This window comes from Marmota marmota, unplaced genomic scaffold (genome assembly GCF_001458135.2).
Source record: "Marmota marmota marmota unplaced genomic scaffold, marMar, whole genome shotgun sequence".
Lineage (NCBI taxonomy): Eukaryota > Metazoa > Chordata > Mammalia > Rodentia > Sciuridae > Marmota > Marmota marmota.
The window spans coordinates 3,376,196-3,394,092 of record NW_026000205.1 but is presented as its reverse complement, the minus strand read 5'-3'; the positions used below and the strand labels follow the sequence as shown (position 1 = coordinate 3,394,092).

Here is a 17,897-nt window from a genome sequence, read left to right as displayed (position 1 = left end):
AAAAAAAAAAAAAAAAAAAAAAAAGATCCATTTGGGTTCAATTCCCACATGGCTGGTGGCCTTGGGCAGCTAGTTCACTTAGCATCTCTCGGTGGTGATTTCCTGTCCTTTTATTGTTATTATTTTTTGTACTGTAGATGAAACTCAGGAGGGCTCAACCACTGAGGCACAACCCCAGCCATTTTTATTTTATTTTTTAAATTATTCATTTATTTATTTATTTTGAGACAGGGTCTCACTAAGTTGTTTAGGGCCTGGCTAAATTGATGAGGCTGACTTCGAACTTGTGATCCTCCTGCATCAGCCTCCCGAACCTCTTGGATTACAGGTGTGTGCGACCGAGCCCAGCCAGGCTCCTGCTCTGTTAAATGGGGATTAGAGGGACTCGGGGTGTGGCTCAGTGATAGGGCACACAGGAGCAAGTGTGAGTACCTGGATTCCATCGCTAGCACATCAAAATAAGTTAAATACAGTTAAAAAAAAAATGGGTATTTTAGGATGACTTGATGAGATAATGCCTGAAAGAAGAGTGAGCCCAGGGTGTGGAAGGTACTCACTAAATGATAGCAAAGATTTTCTTTAAGGGATTAAGATGCAGCAGTGATCCCGCCCAGCAGGCCCTCGTCTCCCTTCAGGTGAGCCCTAAAGTGTTCTGTGTGCTCTCTCCTTCCTTTCTTGTCCCAAGGCCAGGCCGGCATCACACATTTCCTCCAACTGAGATGTCCCGATATTCACCTGGCTTTCGCTAGCTCTCTGCCCAAATGTCACCTCCTCAGAGAGGCCTTCCTGGACCCTCTGTCCCCTCGCCCTGCCTTATCTTGTCCCTCAGCGTTCTTATTACATGTTTGTTTAGATATTATGTTGTCTGTCTCCTGGAGAAGTGAGTTCGACGGCCGCAGGGACGGGTTGCCATCACAGGCGGGCAGATCAACAGGGGAGTGCGCGCACCGCCCCCTGGTGGCCAGTGGGGAAAACGTCTCCGCCCGCTTGCGAGACCTTCATGTGCCTGTTTACAACTGGAAACTAAAGCTAGAGTTTAACTCCGCTCTGTGTGTAAACACAAAGCATTTTATTATGATGATTATTATTTGCAGTACTGGGAGTTGGACCCAGGCCCTTGTGTCTCCTGGGGATGGGACTCTGGGTAAATGCTCTTTAACTGATCTATATGTCCAGCCTTATTTATTTGGTTCTGGGGACTGACCCCAGGTGCCCTTTACCACTGAGCTATATCCGCAGACCTGTTTGTTTTTATTTTGAGACAGGGTCTTGCTAAGTTAGTGAGGGTCTAAACTGCTGAGGCTGGCCTCGAACTTGTGATCCAATCATCTCAGCCTTCGGAGTTGCTGGGATTACAGGTGTGCACCACCTTGCCTGGTTCAAGGAGTCTTTTTATAAGGATTGGGGTTCATCCTCATAGCCTCATTCTAACTTAATCACCTCTGTAAAGACTCTGTCTCTGGATTGGGGATATTTGAATAAAGTCCTAAAGGAGGTGAGAACTGAGTGCCCTGTGCAGCGTGAATAACAGGAGCAAAGGCCCTGGGGCCAGAGTGGGTGTGTTCAGGGAGTGAAGAGCTGCATCGGGGGGGGGGGGAAACGCTTGAGGCTTTGGGGTTGGACATCAATATAGGAACCTCGGAATGTGACCTCATTTGGAGGAAGGGTCTTGGCAGATGTAATGGAGGCACGGATCTCAAGATGAGATCATGCTGGATTAGGACTGCCTGGAATCAATGTCTGGTGCTTTCATAAAAACAGAAACACAGAGAAGATGACCAGCGAAGGCAGGCAGAGGTAAGGGGCTACATCCCCAAGCCAAGGAATACCAAGAATTGCCAAAAGCCAGAGAGAGGCATGCAAGACTCTCCTTCAGTGCCTCCAGAAGGGACCACCCTGGGGACATCTGAATTTCAGACATCTAGCCTCTAAAACTGGAGAGAATAAGTTTAAATCACCAGGCTGTGGTCATTTGTTACAGAAGGTAGTAGTAGAAGTTAGTAGAACCCCTCAGTTGCCTCAATGACACAAGAAAGGAACCTCAATGAGCTTGATTTTCTATCTGTAAAATGGGATTACAGCCATGTGGCACCAGACCCAGTCTATTTTCTGTTTTTTGTTTTATTTATTTTTTGGGGGGGTCGTTCTGGAGATTTAACTGAGAGGCACTTCACCATTGAACTACATCTCCAGACCTGTTTCTAATTTTTTTTTTTGGGGGGGATTGAGTAGGGTAGCAGGCCACTGCACCACATCCCCAGCCCTGTTTTCTATTTTCTTTAGAGACAGGGTCTCACTGAGTTGCTTAGCACCTTCTAGTTGCTGAGGCTGGCTTTGAACTCAGTATCCTCCTGTCTCAGCCTCCCAAGCTGCTGGGATTACAGGCATGTGCCACCACACCTGACCTGTTTTTAATTTTGAGACAGGTCTTGCTAAGTTGCTTAGGGCCTTGCTAAATTACTGTGGCTGACCTCGAACTTGCCATCCTCCTGCCTCAGCCTCCTGAGTCACTGGATTACCACCATTCTTTGTCCTTTATATACTTTTGGTCTTCTCCAGATAACTTATAATGCAATGCAAATGCTAAGGAAGTAGTTGCTAATCTGTATTGCCTAGGAAGTAATGAAGAAGTCTGCACGTTCAGTACAAACATAATTTTAGAAAAATGTTTCCTATCTGTGGTTGGTTGTATCCACAGATGTGGAACCTGCAGATACAAAGAGCTGATTGTATTTACATTTTTTTGGGGGGAATACTGGGGATTGAATTCAGGGACACTCGACCCATGATACATGTACCCAGCCCTATTTTGTATTTTATTTAGAGACAGGGTCTCACTGAGTTGCTTAGCACCTTCTAGTTGCTGAGGCTGGCTTTGAACTGGAGATCCTACTTCCTCAGCCTCTGAGCTGCTGGGATTATAGGCGTGTGCCACGACACATGGCTCTTGTATTTACTTTTTATTTCATAATAAGGGAAGGAAACTAATAATAAAGATACACTCATTCATTCATCATTTTCTTTCTAATTTTTTTGTGATGCTGGGATGGAACCCAGAACCTCTCAGGTGCCAGGGAAGTGCTTTGCCGCTGAGCCACACCCCCAGCTAGTTTCCAGATTTTTCGAACAAGTGATTTCACAGAAGAAATATGAGAAGTTGACATTTGACTAAAGAGCTGAAGCAAGTGATGTAGTGAGCTTGGCAGGTATTTGGGCAATTATAAGAGGATTAAAGTGCATGTGTACAGAAGGTTTCCGAAGCTTGTTAACAGTAGCCATATAAAGGGCAAGGGATTACCATATATCCACTTTCCGTGATTCAAATCACAAAATAAAATGACTGGCACCTCAGGGAATCTGGTCTGCATACCTGTAACTGTCATCAATTCCTACGAAGGCATACCTCAGCACTTACCACCATTCGTCTTAAGCCGCTTATTATGTCTAAATTTTGGTTTATGCAAGTAATTCCTTAAGTCTAATCAATTCCAGATGGGGGCTTCTTTGACTGTCTTCCTGTCTTTGGAATGCACCAACCTCACCCAACACAGAGAGCGACTTCGCGCAGGCTATGTCCTCTGCCTGGGCAGCCAGCCTCTTTCTCCCTCAGACCTGTCCTCCTGACTTCTTCTAAGACATCGATCCTTGCTGTGAAATTCACATTTACCCATGAGGGCCTTGTTCCTCATCTGGACTTCCCGTCCACATTTCCCCTAGCAGAGTCTAGCACTCATTGCTGATTTAGAGAATGAATGAGTGATTATAATGGACACACTTTTTTTTTTTTGTACTAGGGATTGAACCCAGGGGCGCTTTATCCCCAGACCTCTTTATTTTGAGACAGGGTCTCGATAGATAAATTGCTGAAGCTGGCCTTGAACGTTTAATGCCTCAGTCTCTGGCTTCGCTGGGATGACAGACACGGGCCACCACGCCGGGACACCGGTTATACTAACTCCAGGGTTTCTTCCGCGGGGGTGGGGTGGGCCAAACCCGGTTAGCCTTCGAGGAGTCCTAGGCTAGTGTCAGGCACCTGCTTATTGCAATCCGGAACCAGAGGGCGCGGGAGGAAACATCGTGAGCAGGAGAGGCCGGAGAACGCGGCTGGCATCTCCTTCTTTCTAACGAGCTAATCCATGCAGAGGAACTACCTTCCCAAACACCCCTGGGACCACAGCCACTGGCTCCCACCTCCACCCGCGGGGGCGCGGCCTCTTTAAGGCTCCCGGAAACGGGCTGATAGTACCGGAAGTGACCCTCTTTATTTCCCCTCTTCACGTGGTGGGTGCGGGAAGTGACGAGCGCGGCCCGGGAGCTGCGGACGCGGAGGCCGACCGAGCCGGAGTCGCGGACGCCGCGGGGTCTCCGGGACAGGTGACCGGGGGAGGGGGCCGGGAGCGCGCCCGGAGAGGGCGGGGCTTGGAGCCCCACGTGAGGGGAGTCGGAGCACGCGCGGGCGGGGTAGCGAGCACTCGGCGGGGGCGGGGTCAGAGTACTCTGCGGGGGGCGGGGACAGGACGCCCACATGGGGAGTCCGAGGGGCGCTGGCGGGGCGGGACGTTAGTGTGTGGGCAGGGCCGGGGCGGGCCGGGCTGCGAGAGGACCTGCAGCTAGGGTGGGCAGCTGGCGGCGAACCCGAAGAGTTGTGCCGGGCTGGGGGCGGAGCCAAGTGTTGCCCGGAGAGCTGAGGGGCGGGACCGGGACGCGGGTCGAAAGTCCTGTGGGCGGGGCCAGGAAGTTTTCCCTGATTTGGAGTGGGTCCGGAACGTTGGCCGGGAAGTCAGGGGCGGTCCCAGAGGCTGACGACAGGTCCAGGGCGGGGTTCTAAGGTGGAGGGTGCCCGGGGGGCGGGGCCGGAGGGCGAGCGGAGAATGCTTGGGGTAGGAACCAGAAAGTTTTGCCTGAGCCAGGGGCGCGGCCAGAGCACTGGCGGGGAAGCCTGAGCGGAGCCCGAACCTTGGTTGGGGAAGCCGGGGGCGGGGGCCAAGCCTGACGCGCGCGGCGGGGCGGGCAGGTCAGGGGCAGGGGGCCGGAGGCAAGGGACGCTAGGACCCGGGGCAGGACGGAGGCGGGGCCATAGCGTTGGCTGGGGAAACTGGGGGCAGAGCCGGGAAAATAACGCGAGAGGCAGGGGCGGGTTCAGGCTGTTGCCAGAGGAGGTAGGGGGCGGGGCCGGGGAGTCGGCTGGGAAGTCGGAAGCAGGGCCAGATTAAGGGCGCGAGAATGTGGGCCGCGCCAGAAGTCTGGCGGGAAAGGCGGGGCCGGAAAGTTTTGCCCTGCCCCGGGGCTGGGCCAGAGGGCAGTCAGGGGCGGGGCCGTGGCGTTCGCAGCCTGGTGGAGGCTTTTTTTTTTTCCCTGGGAAGCCAAGAGTGGGCGTGGGAAGTTCTGTCCTGGCTGGAGCGAGCATGCACCGGAGAGGTGAAGCCCAATCCGGAAGCCTCCCCAGTGGGCACCGGAACCCGTTATCAGAATAGTTTCTGGTTAGATAATGAGTCGACCATCTTACGTTTTTTCAGGATGCTGGGAGCCGGGCCTAGGGCTTTCCTTGGGAGGTATGGGATTATGTTCTCTGAAGAGTTGGAACTGCTTGCGGTTAGGGCATGTTTTTGAAACTTACCTGCGAAGCTAGAATGTACACTGGGATGTGAGTGGCACCAGAATGAACACAGGAAAGTGGCCCTAGAACTTTCTTGTGCAGGTTGGAGAAGGGATGTAGCTAAAACTCAAACTTTTGAGTTTTGTCTGGGCTAAAACTCCCACTACAGGTTGTGGAGGCTGAGCTAGAATCTTCAGTTTGGAAGGAAGCTAGAGGGCTAAGCCAGAACTTCCCAAGGAGGGTCTGATTAAAAAGTTTTCATGAAAAATCCGTAGGTCTAAAACCGAAGGGGCGTGGTCTTTATTTTTTCCAAGTAAGGGGTGCAGCTAAGACTTGAGCAAAATGGAAATGAAGTCCGTAATTCTCTTGGGGTATGGGTATTATTTTGTGTGCATGTCTGTGTGAGGAGCCCCCTATATGGGAGAGAACAAAGTAGATTGGGAGTGCCTTTCGTCTTAGTCATGCTGTTTCCTCTGTGCTCAGGAACCCCTAGTGTTGCTTCCAGATTCTGTGGTGGTTGCTGGGATCCTAGCCACAGCTGGTGAAATGGTGAGACCAGAAGTGGGTATCCGGAGTCTGAGCTTTGGGGAAGGGGCTTGGGAGAATGGGATCCAGGGGTCAGACCTGCAGACCCCAGACTGAATTTTCAGGCCCTGGGATACCTAGAGGGTTTCCTTTCCACCCATCAACTGCCTTCCTGTTTCAGGCAGCCACCCTGGATCTGAAATCAAAGGAGGAGAAGGATGCTGAGCTGGACAAGAGGATTGAGGCTCTTCGGAGGAAGAATGAGGCCCTCATCCGGCGCTACCAGGTGCCCTAGCCCTGCCCTGGGAGACCCCATCCCCTCTCCTCCCCCGCAGTGAGTTTTTCTCACCTCTCCCTTCTTTGAAACCTTTTCATGGCTTCCCATCACTCTCAGGATGAAAGCCAAAGGCCTTAGTTAGGCATTCCTTCCTTCATTTCTGTCATTCATTCATTCATTTGCAAATACTCACCCAGGTCTTTACAGCTCCAACTCTTTTGTTGAGTGGTGCTGGGGCTGACACCAAGACAGCTTCAGGTCTGTCCTTTCAGGGCTCAGAGTTCAGTCAGGGAGAAAGCCCTGTCCCCAGTTGGTGATGATACAGGCCGGGCAAGGTGATGAGGGAATTCAGAGGTTTGTAGGACTCTAGGGAGGGCTCCTGATTCAGCCTGGGGGACATTAGGGAGGGTTTCCTGGAAGAGGGGGCTGCAGAGGCCTGAAGAGTTATAAGACATTAGCCAGTTGAAAAGGAGAAGGGCTTGTGTTTCAGGCAGAGGGAACAGTTTGGGCAAATATTTGGACTTGAGAGAGCTTGGAGCTTAAAGCTGCATGGTCAGTTAGGGAGTATTGATCTAGAGAGGTCAACAGGAGCCAGGTCATGTAAGGCCCTAAATGCCACAAAGCTGAGAGTTTGAACTTTCTCTTGAGGGCACTGGGGGACCATAGAGAGCTTTGAGCAGGAGTGGGACTCTGGCTTTTTAGAGAAGCTTCTCTGGCTGCTGTGAGTTAGTGGAGGGGCAGAGGTGAGAGAAGCCAGAGATTGAGAAGGAAGTTGGGGCAGGAGCTCTAGTGGGAAAAGAGGTGCCTGGCCCAGAACTGTGGTTGAGGGACTCTGTGACTGAGGACAGTAGAAGGTTGGCGGAGAAAGGGAGGATCCAGAACAAGGCCCAAAAGTAGGCAGTGAGGTTTTCCTGGATGTGGGACCTGGGCGGAGCAGTAGACCTCATTTATTCATTCTTCATGTGTCCATTTGTTAAAAAATACTAAGTTTTGGCATGTGTCAGGCAGTGTTCTACACTTGGGATATGCATCTGTGAACAGATGTCCTGTTCCCTGGTGAACAGGGGATGAGAAGAGGAAGAATGGTGGGGAACTGATTTCTGCAGGGGTTCCGGGGCTGCCTTTCTGAGAGGAGGCATTTGAATAGAGACTGAGGAGTTGGGGGAGTGAGGGACTCTGGGAAAGCTGGCAGGGGGGCCAGCTGGTGCAAAGGCTGTGAGGCAGATCTTGACCTCGTATGTTCTAGAAACAGAATGGTAGGGCAAAAGGGGATGGAGAGAGACAAGGCCAAGCATGGGAGGGGATTCTGGGGCCCACAGACTGAGGAAGCCTCTGTTCCTTGCTCAGAGGCGGGCATCGTGAGAGGTCCTAGAGGGGAACACGACGGGGTCTGAGAGATGATGTTGAAAGGGACCAGCTTTCTTGTTTAGAGCTTCGGAGGGAGGGCTGGGACTAAGATGCAGAGGAATTCAAGAGGCTATGGGAGTCCAGCAGGTGGACAGGGCCCCTGACATTTCTTCCGCCCTACATGTTTGTGCCCAGGAGATTGAGGAGGACCGTAAAAAAGCTGAACTCGAGGGTGTAGCAGTGACAGCCCCTCGGAAGGGCCGCTCAGTGGAGAAGGAGAATGTGGCGGTTGAGGTGGTGAGCTTGTCACCAGTGTGGAGGACTCCTGAGGATGGCGGGGAGAGGGTTGGGGCCTGGGATGAGAAACTCCCCAGCTGCTCCAGACCCACGGGTGGCTTGTACCTATTGTCCCCTCTGGGCCTGGTGTGTCCCAGTTTCCCTGTCCAGTGACTGTACTTTCCCCTCCTCCCTCTTCCAGGAGAAGAGCATGGGTCCCTCACGGAGGTCTCCTGGGACCCCTCGGCCCCCAGGGGTCAGCAGGGGTGGGCGGCCCCCTCCCCAGCAGGGAGGCCGGGCAGGCTTGGGCCGGGCATCCCGCAACTGGGAGGACAGTCCTGGGGAGCCGCCTCGAGGAGGAGCTGGGGGCCGGGGCCGAAGGGGCCGGGGCCGGGGGTCTCCTCATCTCTCCGGAGCCGGAGACACCTCAACCTCGGACCGCAAATCCAAGGTAGGAACCAGGCAGGTGGGAAGCTTTTGCCGTCCTCATTCTGTTTTCTTTGTCGTCTTGTTTCTTTCCATTCCTTCTCTCAGGGCTATTTCCCGTTCTCCATGTTCCACCCTCAGCCCCTGCACCTGGGCGCTCTGCAGGGCGGTCGTCCACCTCTCCCTGCCTCCCCTCGCCCTCACGCTGCTTGTTTCTCCCCATCTCTTTTTCCTCTTTCTGGCGCTGTCTGGTGGCTGCTCTTGTCTGGTGGCTGATGTGCCCAGGCTGTTCTGGGTTTTCTGTGTCTGTTCCAGTGGTGGGATGCGAGCGTGGGGCTGGTCTTCCTGGCACGCAGGTGGGCTGGTGGGACGTGTCTAGCTTAACGGCTCACAGCTTGCCTGGACTTGGGTACAACCTGGTTCTGTTAGTTACTTGTCCTTGGCCGCTTACTTCCTTCTGTGAACTTGATTCTCTCTCATGTAGGAATCGTGTTTAGATTTAAAGGTTACTATAAGTTGCTGGGTGCACTGGTACATACCTGTAATCCCAGTGGCTTGGAGGCTGAGGTCAGAGGATCACGTGTTCAGAGTCAGCCTAAGCAACCTATTGAGCTGTCCTAAGCACTTTTTTTCATATCCTGTTAGTACTTACACACTTAGCCACATGTCGCTACAAAGACCGGGAAATGAAAAGGTCATCTCCAGCTGTTTTGTTCTTACCTAAAATTTTGGTACTGTGGAAGAACAGAATGGGCTGGGAGGTTACTAGTTACTATTATCATGACCATCATTATTACTGTGGCAGTTAGGGTGTGGGGAACTCCAGCACTCTGACACCAAACTGCCAGTTTCAGTGATTTGCTGGAAAGACTCACAAGGCTCAGAGTATAATTGGACTCAAGCTCAGATTTATTGCTGTTTTTTTTTTGGGGGGGGTACTGGGGATTGAACTCAGGGGCACTCAACTACACCACTGAGCACATCCCCAGCCCTATTTTGTATTTTATTTAGAGACAGAGTCTTACCTGCGTGCCATTCACCGAGTGCCTTGCTTTTTGCTGAGGCTGGCTTTGAACTCTCGATCCTCCTGCTTCCGTCTTCAGAGCCACTGGGGTTACAGGCGTGCACCTCTGCACCTGGCTATTGCTGTTTTGACACAAAGCAAAAGCCAGGGGAGGAGGTGCATGGGTGAGGTCTGGAGGCAGCCATGTTCCCTGTGGAGTTAGGGTGCGTTGAATTGTGACGACGTCTGTCTACCAAGGATGCTCAGGAGACACTCAGTGCCCTGGCCTCTTGGAGGCTGGGGCTCCCTGCACACTGTATCTTCCAGAATCCCAGACTCACAGGAGATGGGGCAGGGGCTGCAGCATCTCCCATACTGTTGGCAGAGTCCAGACCCATCGAGCCACCCTCACTGGTTACAGTTGACTGGGAACACACCTAGAATGATTCCCAGATGCCAGCCAGGTGCTATGCCACCTGCCTCTGTCAGGAGAGCGGGCCAGGTGCTGTGCCACACTTTTCTGTACAGCTTTAGCAGTTCTTCCTGATGCTGGGTGTCTTGACCCCGTATCCCCAGGAGTGGGAGGAGCGGCGGAGACAGAACATTGAGAAGATGAACGAGGAGATGGAGAAGATTGCCGAGTACGAGCGCAACCAGCGGGTCAGTACCGCAGGCTCCCAGGCGAGCACTGCTGCCTGATTCCTGGGAGCCAGCCAACCCTGCCTCTGCCCGTAGGAAGGGGTGCTGGAGCCCAACCCAGTGCGGAACTTCCTGGATGACCCCCGGCGACGCAGCGGGCCCCTGGAGGAGCCAGAGCGGGACCGCCGGGAGGGTAGCCGTCGACATGGGCGCAACTGGGGGGGCCCTGACTTTGAGAGGGTGCGCTGTGGCTTGGAGCACGAGCGGCAGGTGAGTGCTGGTAGCTGGGTCCTTGCACTGCTCTCTGGGCTGAGTACAGATGTGCACCAGGCATGTTGGGGACCAGGATAGGTCAAGACTCTCTTTTTGGGCTGGGATCATTGTTTACGTTTTTAAGGATTTGTGTCATGCTTTCTTTTTTTTCGGTACTGGGCATTGAACCCAGGGACACTCAACCACTGAGCCACATCCCCAGCCCTTTTCTGTATTTTATTTAGAGACAGGGTCTTGCTGAGTTGCTTAGGGTGTTGCTAAATTGGTGAGGCTGTCCTGGAACTTGAGATCCTCCTGCCTCAGCCTCCTGAGGGGCTGGGATTATAGGCGTGCACCACTGTGCCAGTTCTCAAGGCAAGCACTCTACCAACTGAGCTATATCCCCACCTACCCCCAGCTCTTTTTTTATTTGTTTATTATTACTTTTTAAAAATATTTTTATTAGTAGTTGATGGATCTTTATTTTATTTACTTATTTATTTATATGTGGTGCTGAGAATTGAACCCAGTGCCTCACACATGCTAGGCAAGCACTCTCCCACTGAGCCCCAGCCCCAGCCCTTTTATTTCTTATTTTGAAACAGGATCTTACTAAGTTGCTGAGGGCCTTGCTAATTTGTTGAGGCTGGTCTTGAACTTGTGCCTCTGCTGCCTCAGCCTCCCCAGCTGTTGGGATTACAGGCCTGCACCACTGTACCCAGCATGTTTTTCTTGTTAGGGCCAGTTTCCCCTTATTCTTTTTTTTTTTTTTTTTTGCAGGGGCGGGGTGGTGGTGGTGGTTACCAAGGATTGAACTCAGGGGCACTTGAGCAGTGAGCCCCATCTCCAGTCCTATTTGTATTTTATTTAGAGACGGTCTCACTGAGTTGCTTAGTGCCTCACTTTTGCTGAAGCTGGCTTTGAACTCACCATCCTCCTGCCTCAGCCTTCTGAGCGGCTGGATCCCCTTATTCTTGATGATGTGGCATTTATAAGGCTCTATGGACACATCGTGCTAGGTGAAGGGTGAAGGGTGGGGATGTGACCAGAGAGGGGAGAGTCAATTCCTTGGACTTACACCTCGACAGTATTGGTGGCTTTGCCAGTCCCACACGGCTCAGCTTATAGAGTTAGGTTATAGGGTTCATGTGTGTTTTGGAGTTTTCTCTGATTCCGACATCAGTGTTGTTTATTGGGCACCTACTGGGTAGAAGCACTGCTCTATTTCATTTGTCTTCAAGGTGCTGAGGATGAATCTGGGGCCTCACACCAGCTAGGCAGGTGCTGTATGACTGAGCCTCTCTCCTAGCCCCCAGGCACCGCTTTAGATGCTGGGATGAGTTTTAATGCAAACATAGGCCATGATAAGTTGACAGCAATGGGAACCAGCCAGATGGAAATTTGGTTACAGGCCAGGCGGCAACAAATGTTGCCACCAGAGGAGCCCAGCAAGGTGACGATGGGGGATGCTGTTCAAAGAAGAGATGGGAGAGCCTCTTTGAGTCTACCTGAGCTGTTGTACTGCTGCTTTGTCACCTTGAACCAGTGACCCCACCTCTGAGTTCAGTGGGGAGGGAAAGGGAGAGGAATAGACCCTGACTGCTTGTGGCTGGGGCAGGGCCGCCGGGCTGGCCCAGGCTGTGCTGGCGACATGACGCTGTCCATGACGGGCCGGGAGCGGTCAGAGTACCTGCGCTGGAAACAGGAGAGGGAGAAGATTGACCAGGAGCGACTACAGCGACACCGCAAGCCCACGGGCCAGTGGCGGCGGGAGTGGGATGCTGAGAAGACTGATGGCATGTGAGTCTGCGCCCTGTTTGCCTGCCCTGGGCTGTTGCCCCTCCTTGCCCTGACCTCTGCCTCCGTTGCTTCTCTGTTTCCTCACCTGGGCTGTTAGTGATGAATGCTGTGGTTTGTCAGGTCTCCATGGCACACGAGAGCCTTCACAGGCCACCCTGCTCAACTGGTCCAGGCTGGATGTGAGCCTGTGGGTGCCCTGGGGCTCAGCTCCAGATCAGGTGTAGCTCAGGTGTGCCGAGACAAAATCCTTTTTTTTTCTTTAAGTGAGAGCCAGCATTAAAGGTGTGGTTGCACAAACCTGTAATTTCCATTATTCGGGAAGCTCAGGCAGGAGGAGCCTGAGTTGGAGACCAGCCTGGGCCACCTAGTGAGACCCTGTCTCAAAAAATAAAAAGGGCTGGGAACATAGGTTAGTGGTAGAGTGCTTGTATAGGACACACGAGCCGTGGGTTCCATCCTCAGAACTCCCCCCCCAAAAAAAAAAAGAAGATATAAATCTATGGAAACTTCTGGTGTAGTCCAGTAGAGCAAAGCACAGAGCATGGGATAAAACCGGAGGTTGCTGATCTTTAAAGAATACCATTCCTCACCTCTTCAAGAACTTTCTGCTTGGCTCTGGAAGTTGGTCCTCATGACAGTGACATAGTGATGCTCTGGCTTTAAGTTTGAACACACTCCGTATGTGTTCATTCTGGGTGTGGGCAGAGGGCAGCAGCTGCCTGGGGAGACAGATGTCCTGGTGTTGGCGGACAGACAGGTGACAGAGACCCTTCCTCATTGTTAGCCTGCAGGGAAGCAAGCTCTGCCCCTCCAGTGGGTGTTGCGCAATGGCTTTGTGGCTTAGGGTGTGGATGTAAATTTTATTTTTGAGGTGCTGTGGCCTGGAGCATGTTAGGCAAGCACCTTAAACTGAGCTACCTCCTGACCCTAGGGATGTAAATTCTAAGGTCACCTGGGCATGAAAGACCTTTCTGGTCGCCCCTCTGTCCTCTCATCTTGCAGCTTCCCTCTGTCCCACTGACCTGTCCCCAAGTAGCACACATCCTTGCATCAGGCCTGACTCTGTCCTCCTCTGGGCTCAGAAAACATCCACCTTAAAGTGTCATTGTCATTGTCATGAGGACCAACTTCCATAGCCAGGCAGAACGTTCTGGAAAAGCCCACGAATGGCAGTCTGATGCTCTGTCCTTTGCTGCATTGGAAGTTTTCATTTACCTATAATGTTGTTTTGTTGGCTTTGGTTAAAGAAAAAAGAGGACTTTGTCTTTTTGCTTAGTGGTTAGGAACATTATTATTATTAATTTTATTGGATCATGAGTCAAGCTTTTGCAAGTGTGAGAATTATTTAGGTATTTTAGCTTATCCTTCTAAGGGATAGGTAACTGGGCTTTTAGGGAGACATTCTCAGGTTTAAGAAAGGAAAAATAATTATTTTTGTGTGTGTCCCCAAAGCAGTCTACAACAGGTGTAATGAACACACTTGCAGTGATTTTATCAGATGCTTATCAAGGCCCCCCTGTGTGACATGAAAGGTTCTAGGTGACAGGGATCTAGAATGAATAAAATGTTTCTGCCACTAGACTTGGAGTCCTGTGGGCAAGATGGGAGGGGGGTAAATCTGATTTCGGGTCATAAAGAATAATGAAGCAGAGGAAGGAGAACATGAACGGGAGTTTTTATTTTAGTTTTAGATAACATGTTCCTGTAGGTGGGGTTCAGGAAAATCTCTGTCTCTAGAGCTAAGGCCTGAAGGAGGCCAGAGAGTGAGCAACAGGTATAAAGGCCTGAGGCAGGAGCCAGGAGTGCTTGGAGAACCTGCTTCGTTGGCCAGGTGAGAAAGAGAGAGTGTGACAGGAAGTGAGGTTCAGACAGGTAGCTGGCGATCATTATTTTGTAGGGGTCTGTTGAGACCCATTGGTATTTTTATCTGGGGGGCCAAATTCTCAATTTTTTTTCTTTCTGTGGTTATCAGTAGGATGTCAGGTTGCCTCATGCATCATCTGATCCTGTCCTCTTCCTAGTGACCCTTTCTGGTTGCCCCTCTGTCTTCTCATCTGGTTTCTGTCCCTGGCCTCCAGCACTCCCCCTGCTTCCTCATTCCTGCGCCCTCTGCTCATCCCTGCTCTCTTTCCCAGGTTCAAGGATGGCCCAACCCCTGCCCATGAACTGTCCCACCGCTATGGTGAGTGGTGTTCTTGGACCTGCCAAGACAGTGGCTGGACTGGGGTTGGGTGGGAAGTAGTTTGCGCTGTCCCCCTTCCCCTGCCTTCTTCAGGTTCTATTTCTGTTGCAGATGAACAGGCCTGGGCCCGGCCTCCCAAACCCCCCACTTTTGGGGAGTTCCTGTCACAGCGTAAAGCTGAGGTCAGCAGCCGCAGAAGGAGAAAGAGCAGCCGACCCCAGGCCAAGGCAGTGCCCCGAGCCTACAGGTGGGGACACCCCTTCCCGCAGCATGTGCACATCTCTGGGAGGTCGTTTTTTCCTTGGACTTGGGTGGGGCTGTGTGTCTTGGCCTCATCTGTCTCTAAGGTGCTTGGTTTGGCGCCTGGGGTCTGGATCTTGGCTTCATCATTCATCTGTCCTCTCCTCGCTTTGCATTCATCTCTGCTGCCACCTGGTTCCCCTTCATTTCTCCTGTTCCCTGATGGTTGGGGACACACATTCACCATTCCCTTCTCAGTGCTCTCTGGACAGCTCTGCTCTGGGGAGGAGTGGGCAGTTGGAAGTCCCTTCCTCTTGTCACTTGAGGCCTCACCCCTTTCCTTCTAGTGACCATGATGACCGCTGGGAGACAAAAGAGGAGGCAGTGTCCCCAGCCCCTGAGGCCCCACAGCCCCCGTCCCAGGAGGAGACACCCATGCAGGTAAGGCAGGGCACGGGGTGTGGGGCTCGGGGCCACGTCCTTTCCCTGACCTACTGTGTTCCCTGCAGCCTCCGGAGCCACCTGCTCCTGCCCACCGGCCTCCTGAGGATGAGGGGGAGGACGAGGAAGATGAAGAATGGGAGGATGTGAGTGAGGATGTGACTGAGGACGAGGAGGAGGAGGAGGAGGAGGAGGACGAGGAGGAGGAAATTGAGGACCAGGGCACTGAGGAGCAGGAGGAAGAGCCAGCCCATGAGCACCAACCCCAAGAGGCCGAGCCCTCCGGTGGTGCCCCCAGCGAGCAGGCCGAGCAGGCGGAGGAGGCAGCGCCTTCCAGGGCTGAGGATACACTTCCCCAGGCGCCTGCCACGCCCTCCAGCCCCTTCTCACCACCTGGTGGCCACCAGCCTGTGTCAGATTGGGGTGAGGAGATGGAGCAGAATTCTCCCCGGACCACCCACCCGGCTGGTGCCCTCTCTCCGGGTGAGGCCTGGCCTTTTGGGAATGCATGAAGCCGGCTGCCTGTGTGTGCGCACAGGGGTGTGATGGGCCTGGGGACCCCATGCCCACGGTGCTGGCTGCTGGGGAGGGCAGTCCGTGTCCCCTCTGTGCTGTCATGCCCCTGTCTCTAGAGTACCCACTCCCAGACTTCCCCAGGTCCTCCAGAGCCCCTCCTCAATAAAGAACTCACATCCTCAAATGACATTCCCCTAAGTGTGTCCTTAAGGCCCCTCTAACTCCCCTTGGGCCTCATCTCTCCGGGTGGGGAGATGTTTGGAGGGAGAGGGGGCTTGACTGGGCCTCCCCTTCCCCAGGAGGTGACCAGCCGGCCTCTGCCTCCCTGGAGAGTGGGCACAGTCTCCCAGGAGCCCAGAAAGCTGAAGAGGAGGGGTCTGAGGCAACACCAGGTGGGGGTGTGCATGCAGTGGGGGAGGTGGCGTGGCCTGCCTTCCCCTCTGGGTGGCCAGGGAAGGGCTTGTGGTGGAGCTGTGTGGCAGCAGTGGGGCCTGGGTGTGAGGTTAGAATGCCACCTCTGGGGTGAGCCTGAACACGGCTGGGGTTGAGGAGGGGCTTCAGGGCCACAGGGATGGTCCAGCAGGGGAGACAACAGCAGGGGATTAGGATTCATAAGAATTTAGGAGTTAGAGGTCAACCCCAGACTCAAGGAAAGCAGTGGAGAAGTAATGAGGTGGATTTACTCTCTAGGGGAGGACCTAAAGGGCAGGATTCAGAATTTAAACTTGGCCCTAAATGTTGAAATAAGAGTTGGGGGGTGGGAGGTGTAGCTCAGTGGTTCTGGGCTTATTTTACTTGCAGGAAGTAAAAACGACAGTGGGACAGAGTATGGGATTTATCTGTGAGTGGGATTATAGGGTTTGGGGGTGCAACCCTGTGGTGGAAATTAGAATAGGGCCCAATTCGATTTTGGCCCCTGCAGAGTGGGAGCAAGAGGCTGAACCCCTTTTCTCCATCATTTAGTGGGAGCCATTTTGAACCAGTGATAGTGTCCCTCTCCCCAGTGGAGTTGGCTTAGGATTTGGGCCAGAGCCAAGGAGGGACCGGTTAGAAAGCTGGATGGTGGGGATGTAAGGGAATGGAGGGCTGGTCCCCTGGGGCTTGCTTGATGGAGGTTGCTTAGGGATGGGGATGGGGCTGAGCTGAGCTATCTTTGGTCACGTGTTGTCTGGATCACCCTGATCTCATGCCAGCATTTCCCTCTTGTAGACAGGGTATATGCTGCCTCGTGGGTCCACTGAAGATTAAGACTTCCTTGGCCCCTAAACCGCTTAGTGCCAGGCGGGATTGGGATGAGGGGCAGGGCCAGATGGGGGAGGGTGGCCCCGGAACTAGGGGAAGGCAGGGAGTCTCTTTCCCTCTGTTGACAGCCCCTTCTCTCCCCAGAGGTGGGCCCCGAGGGCCAGGAGACGGCGGAGATCACGGACTTCCAGAGGGTGCGTTTCTGCAAGGTGGTAGCGGCCGCTCCACCCCCAGGGGCCGCCCGCTGACCGCATCCGCTGTACCTGGCATCGGTCCTCTGCACTAACCTCCCACCGCCTCGCTCCTCTGCTTCTGCCACACTCCCGCCAGGAGAGGGTTAAATGTAAGGGGGGAGGAGCCAGGGTCACTGTAGAGGGCGGGGCCAGGACAGTAGTGTAAATTTGGTGAGGATTCTGTCCAGGCCCTACCCACGGGGAACCTCGTGGGAAGGCCGAGACGCCTCCGAGTTAGCGCCCCCAGGAGGCCGTGCGGGCTAGGTGCCAGCCTCCTGGCCGAATTTCCCGTCTCCAGGAGCCTACATCTGGGGCTTGGCAAGTCGCCGGTGACTCCTCCGCAGGACTTCAATCTCTAGGGCACCGGCCCGTCTCTATTAAACGCAGTGCTTCCGATGACCTTTGAACTGCATTTGTGGCCGGGACAGGCTGGGTTGCGCTGCTTGGCGGGCTTTTCTCTGGCGGAAGAGGCGGGATAAAGGGGTCTTCCTTCTCTCCCCCTGATTCGTCTTCCTTCCCCTCCCGCAGGCCTCCCTGAATTCCTGAAGACGCTGCTGGGAGGGGACTGAAGCTTCCCCGCCTGGATGGGGCGGGGGGCGGCAGGAGGGGTTCTATTTGGATCTCCGGGCTGGGTTCTCTCCTCGGAGCCCCTGGGACCCCACGGCTGTAGGGCGAGAAGGGAACTGAGGGTGGGTGGCGGAGTTGCTGGAGAAGGAGCGATCGGGTGAGGGCGAGGTCGGAACCTCGGGGGTGAGGTTAGCCTCAGAACACCTGAAAGGGCAGTAGGTGGCCGCTGTCTAGGAGCAGGTGGGGGTGCCAGGCAGGGCCCCGCGTCTGGAGGAGTTCGGGTGTGTGCGGGGTGAGCATGTGGGGGCGGAGCGCGGGGGCGTGGTCGGGGTGGG

The 17,897-nt window shown here is 53.7% G+C and overlaps 2 protein-coding genes across 21 annotated transcripts in view; one reads left to right on the top strand and one right to left on the bottom strand.

The window, feature by feature from the left end:
- The window catches only part of Bbc3 (BCL2 binding component 3), a 24,235-nt gene extending 19,708 nt beyond the window's left edge, over nt 1-4,527 (bottom strand). The window contains exon 1 of the mRNA XM_048791232.1: nt 4,192-4,527. Within this exon, the coding sequence (XP_048647189.1) occupies nt 4,192-4,527 (336 nt within the window). The remainder of the gene's footprint in view (nt 1-4,191) is intronic.
- Nucleotides 4,147-17,884, top strand: Ccdc9 (coiled-coil domain containing 9). 20 transcript variants are annotated; one of them, XM_048790649.1, is made up of 15 exons: nt 5,209-5,445; nt 6,080-6,157; nt 6,303-6,407; nt 7,941-8,042; nt 8,224-8,472; nt 10,027-10,110; nt 10,186-10,359; nt 11,960-12,141; nt 14,277-14,323; nt 14,435-14,570; nt 14,911-15,004; nt 15,073-15,487; nt 15,820-15,912; nt 16,907-16,956; nt 17,524-17,884. In XM_048790649.1, exons 1-15 carry the CDS (start codon nt 5,224-5,226, stop codon nt 17,539-17,541), a joined length of 2,049 nt encoding a protein of 682 aa, XP_048646606.1. In that variant the 5' UTR covers nt 5,209-5,223; the 3' UTR covers nt 17,542-17,884. The 20 variants fall into 20 exon arrangements, with proteins under 20 accessions (XP_048646622.1, XP_048646618.1, XP_048646621.1 ...); XM_048790653.1 differs by having other exon boundaries at nt 15,073-15,427; nt 17,524-17,883; XM_048790657.1 differs by lacking the exon at nt 17,524-17,884 and having other exon boundaries at nt 7,941-8,039; nt 8,224-8,249; nt 8,418-8,472; nt 16,907-17,394.
- The last annotated feature ends 13 nt before the right edge of the window (nt 17,885-17,897 follow it).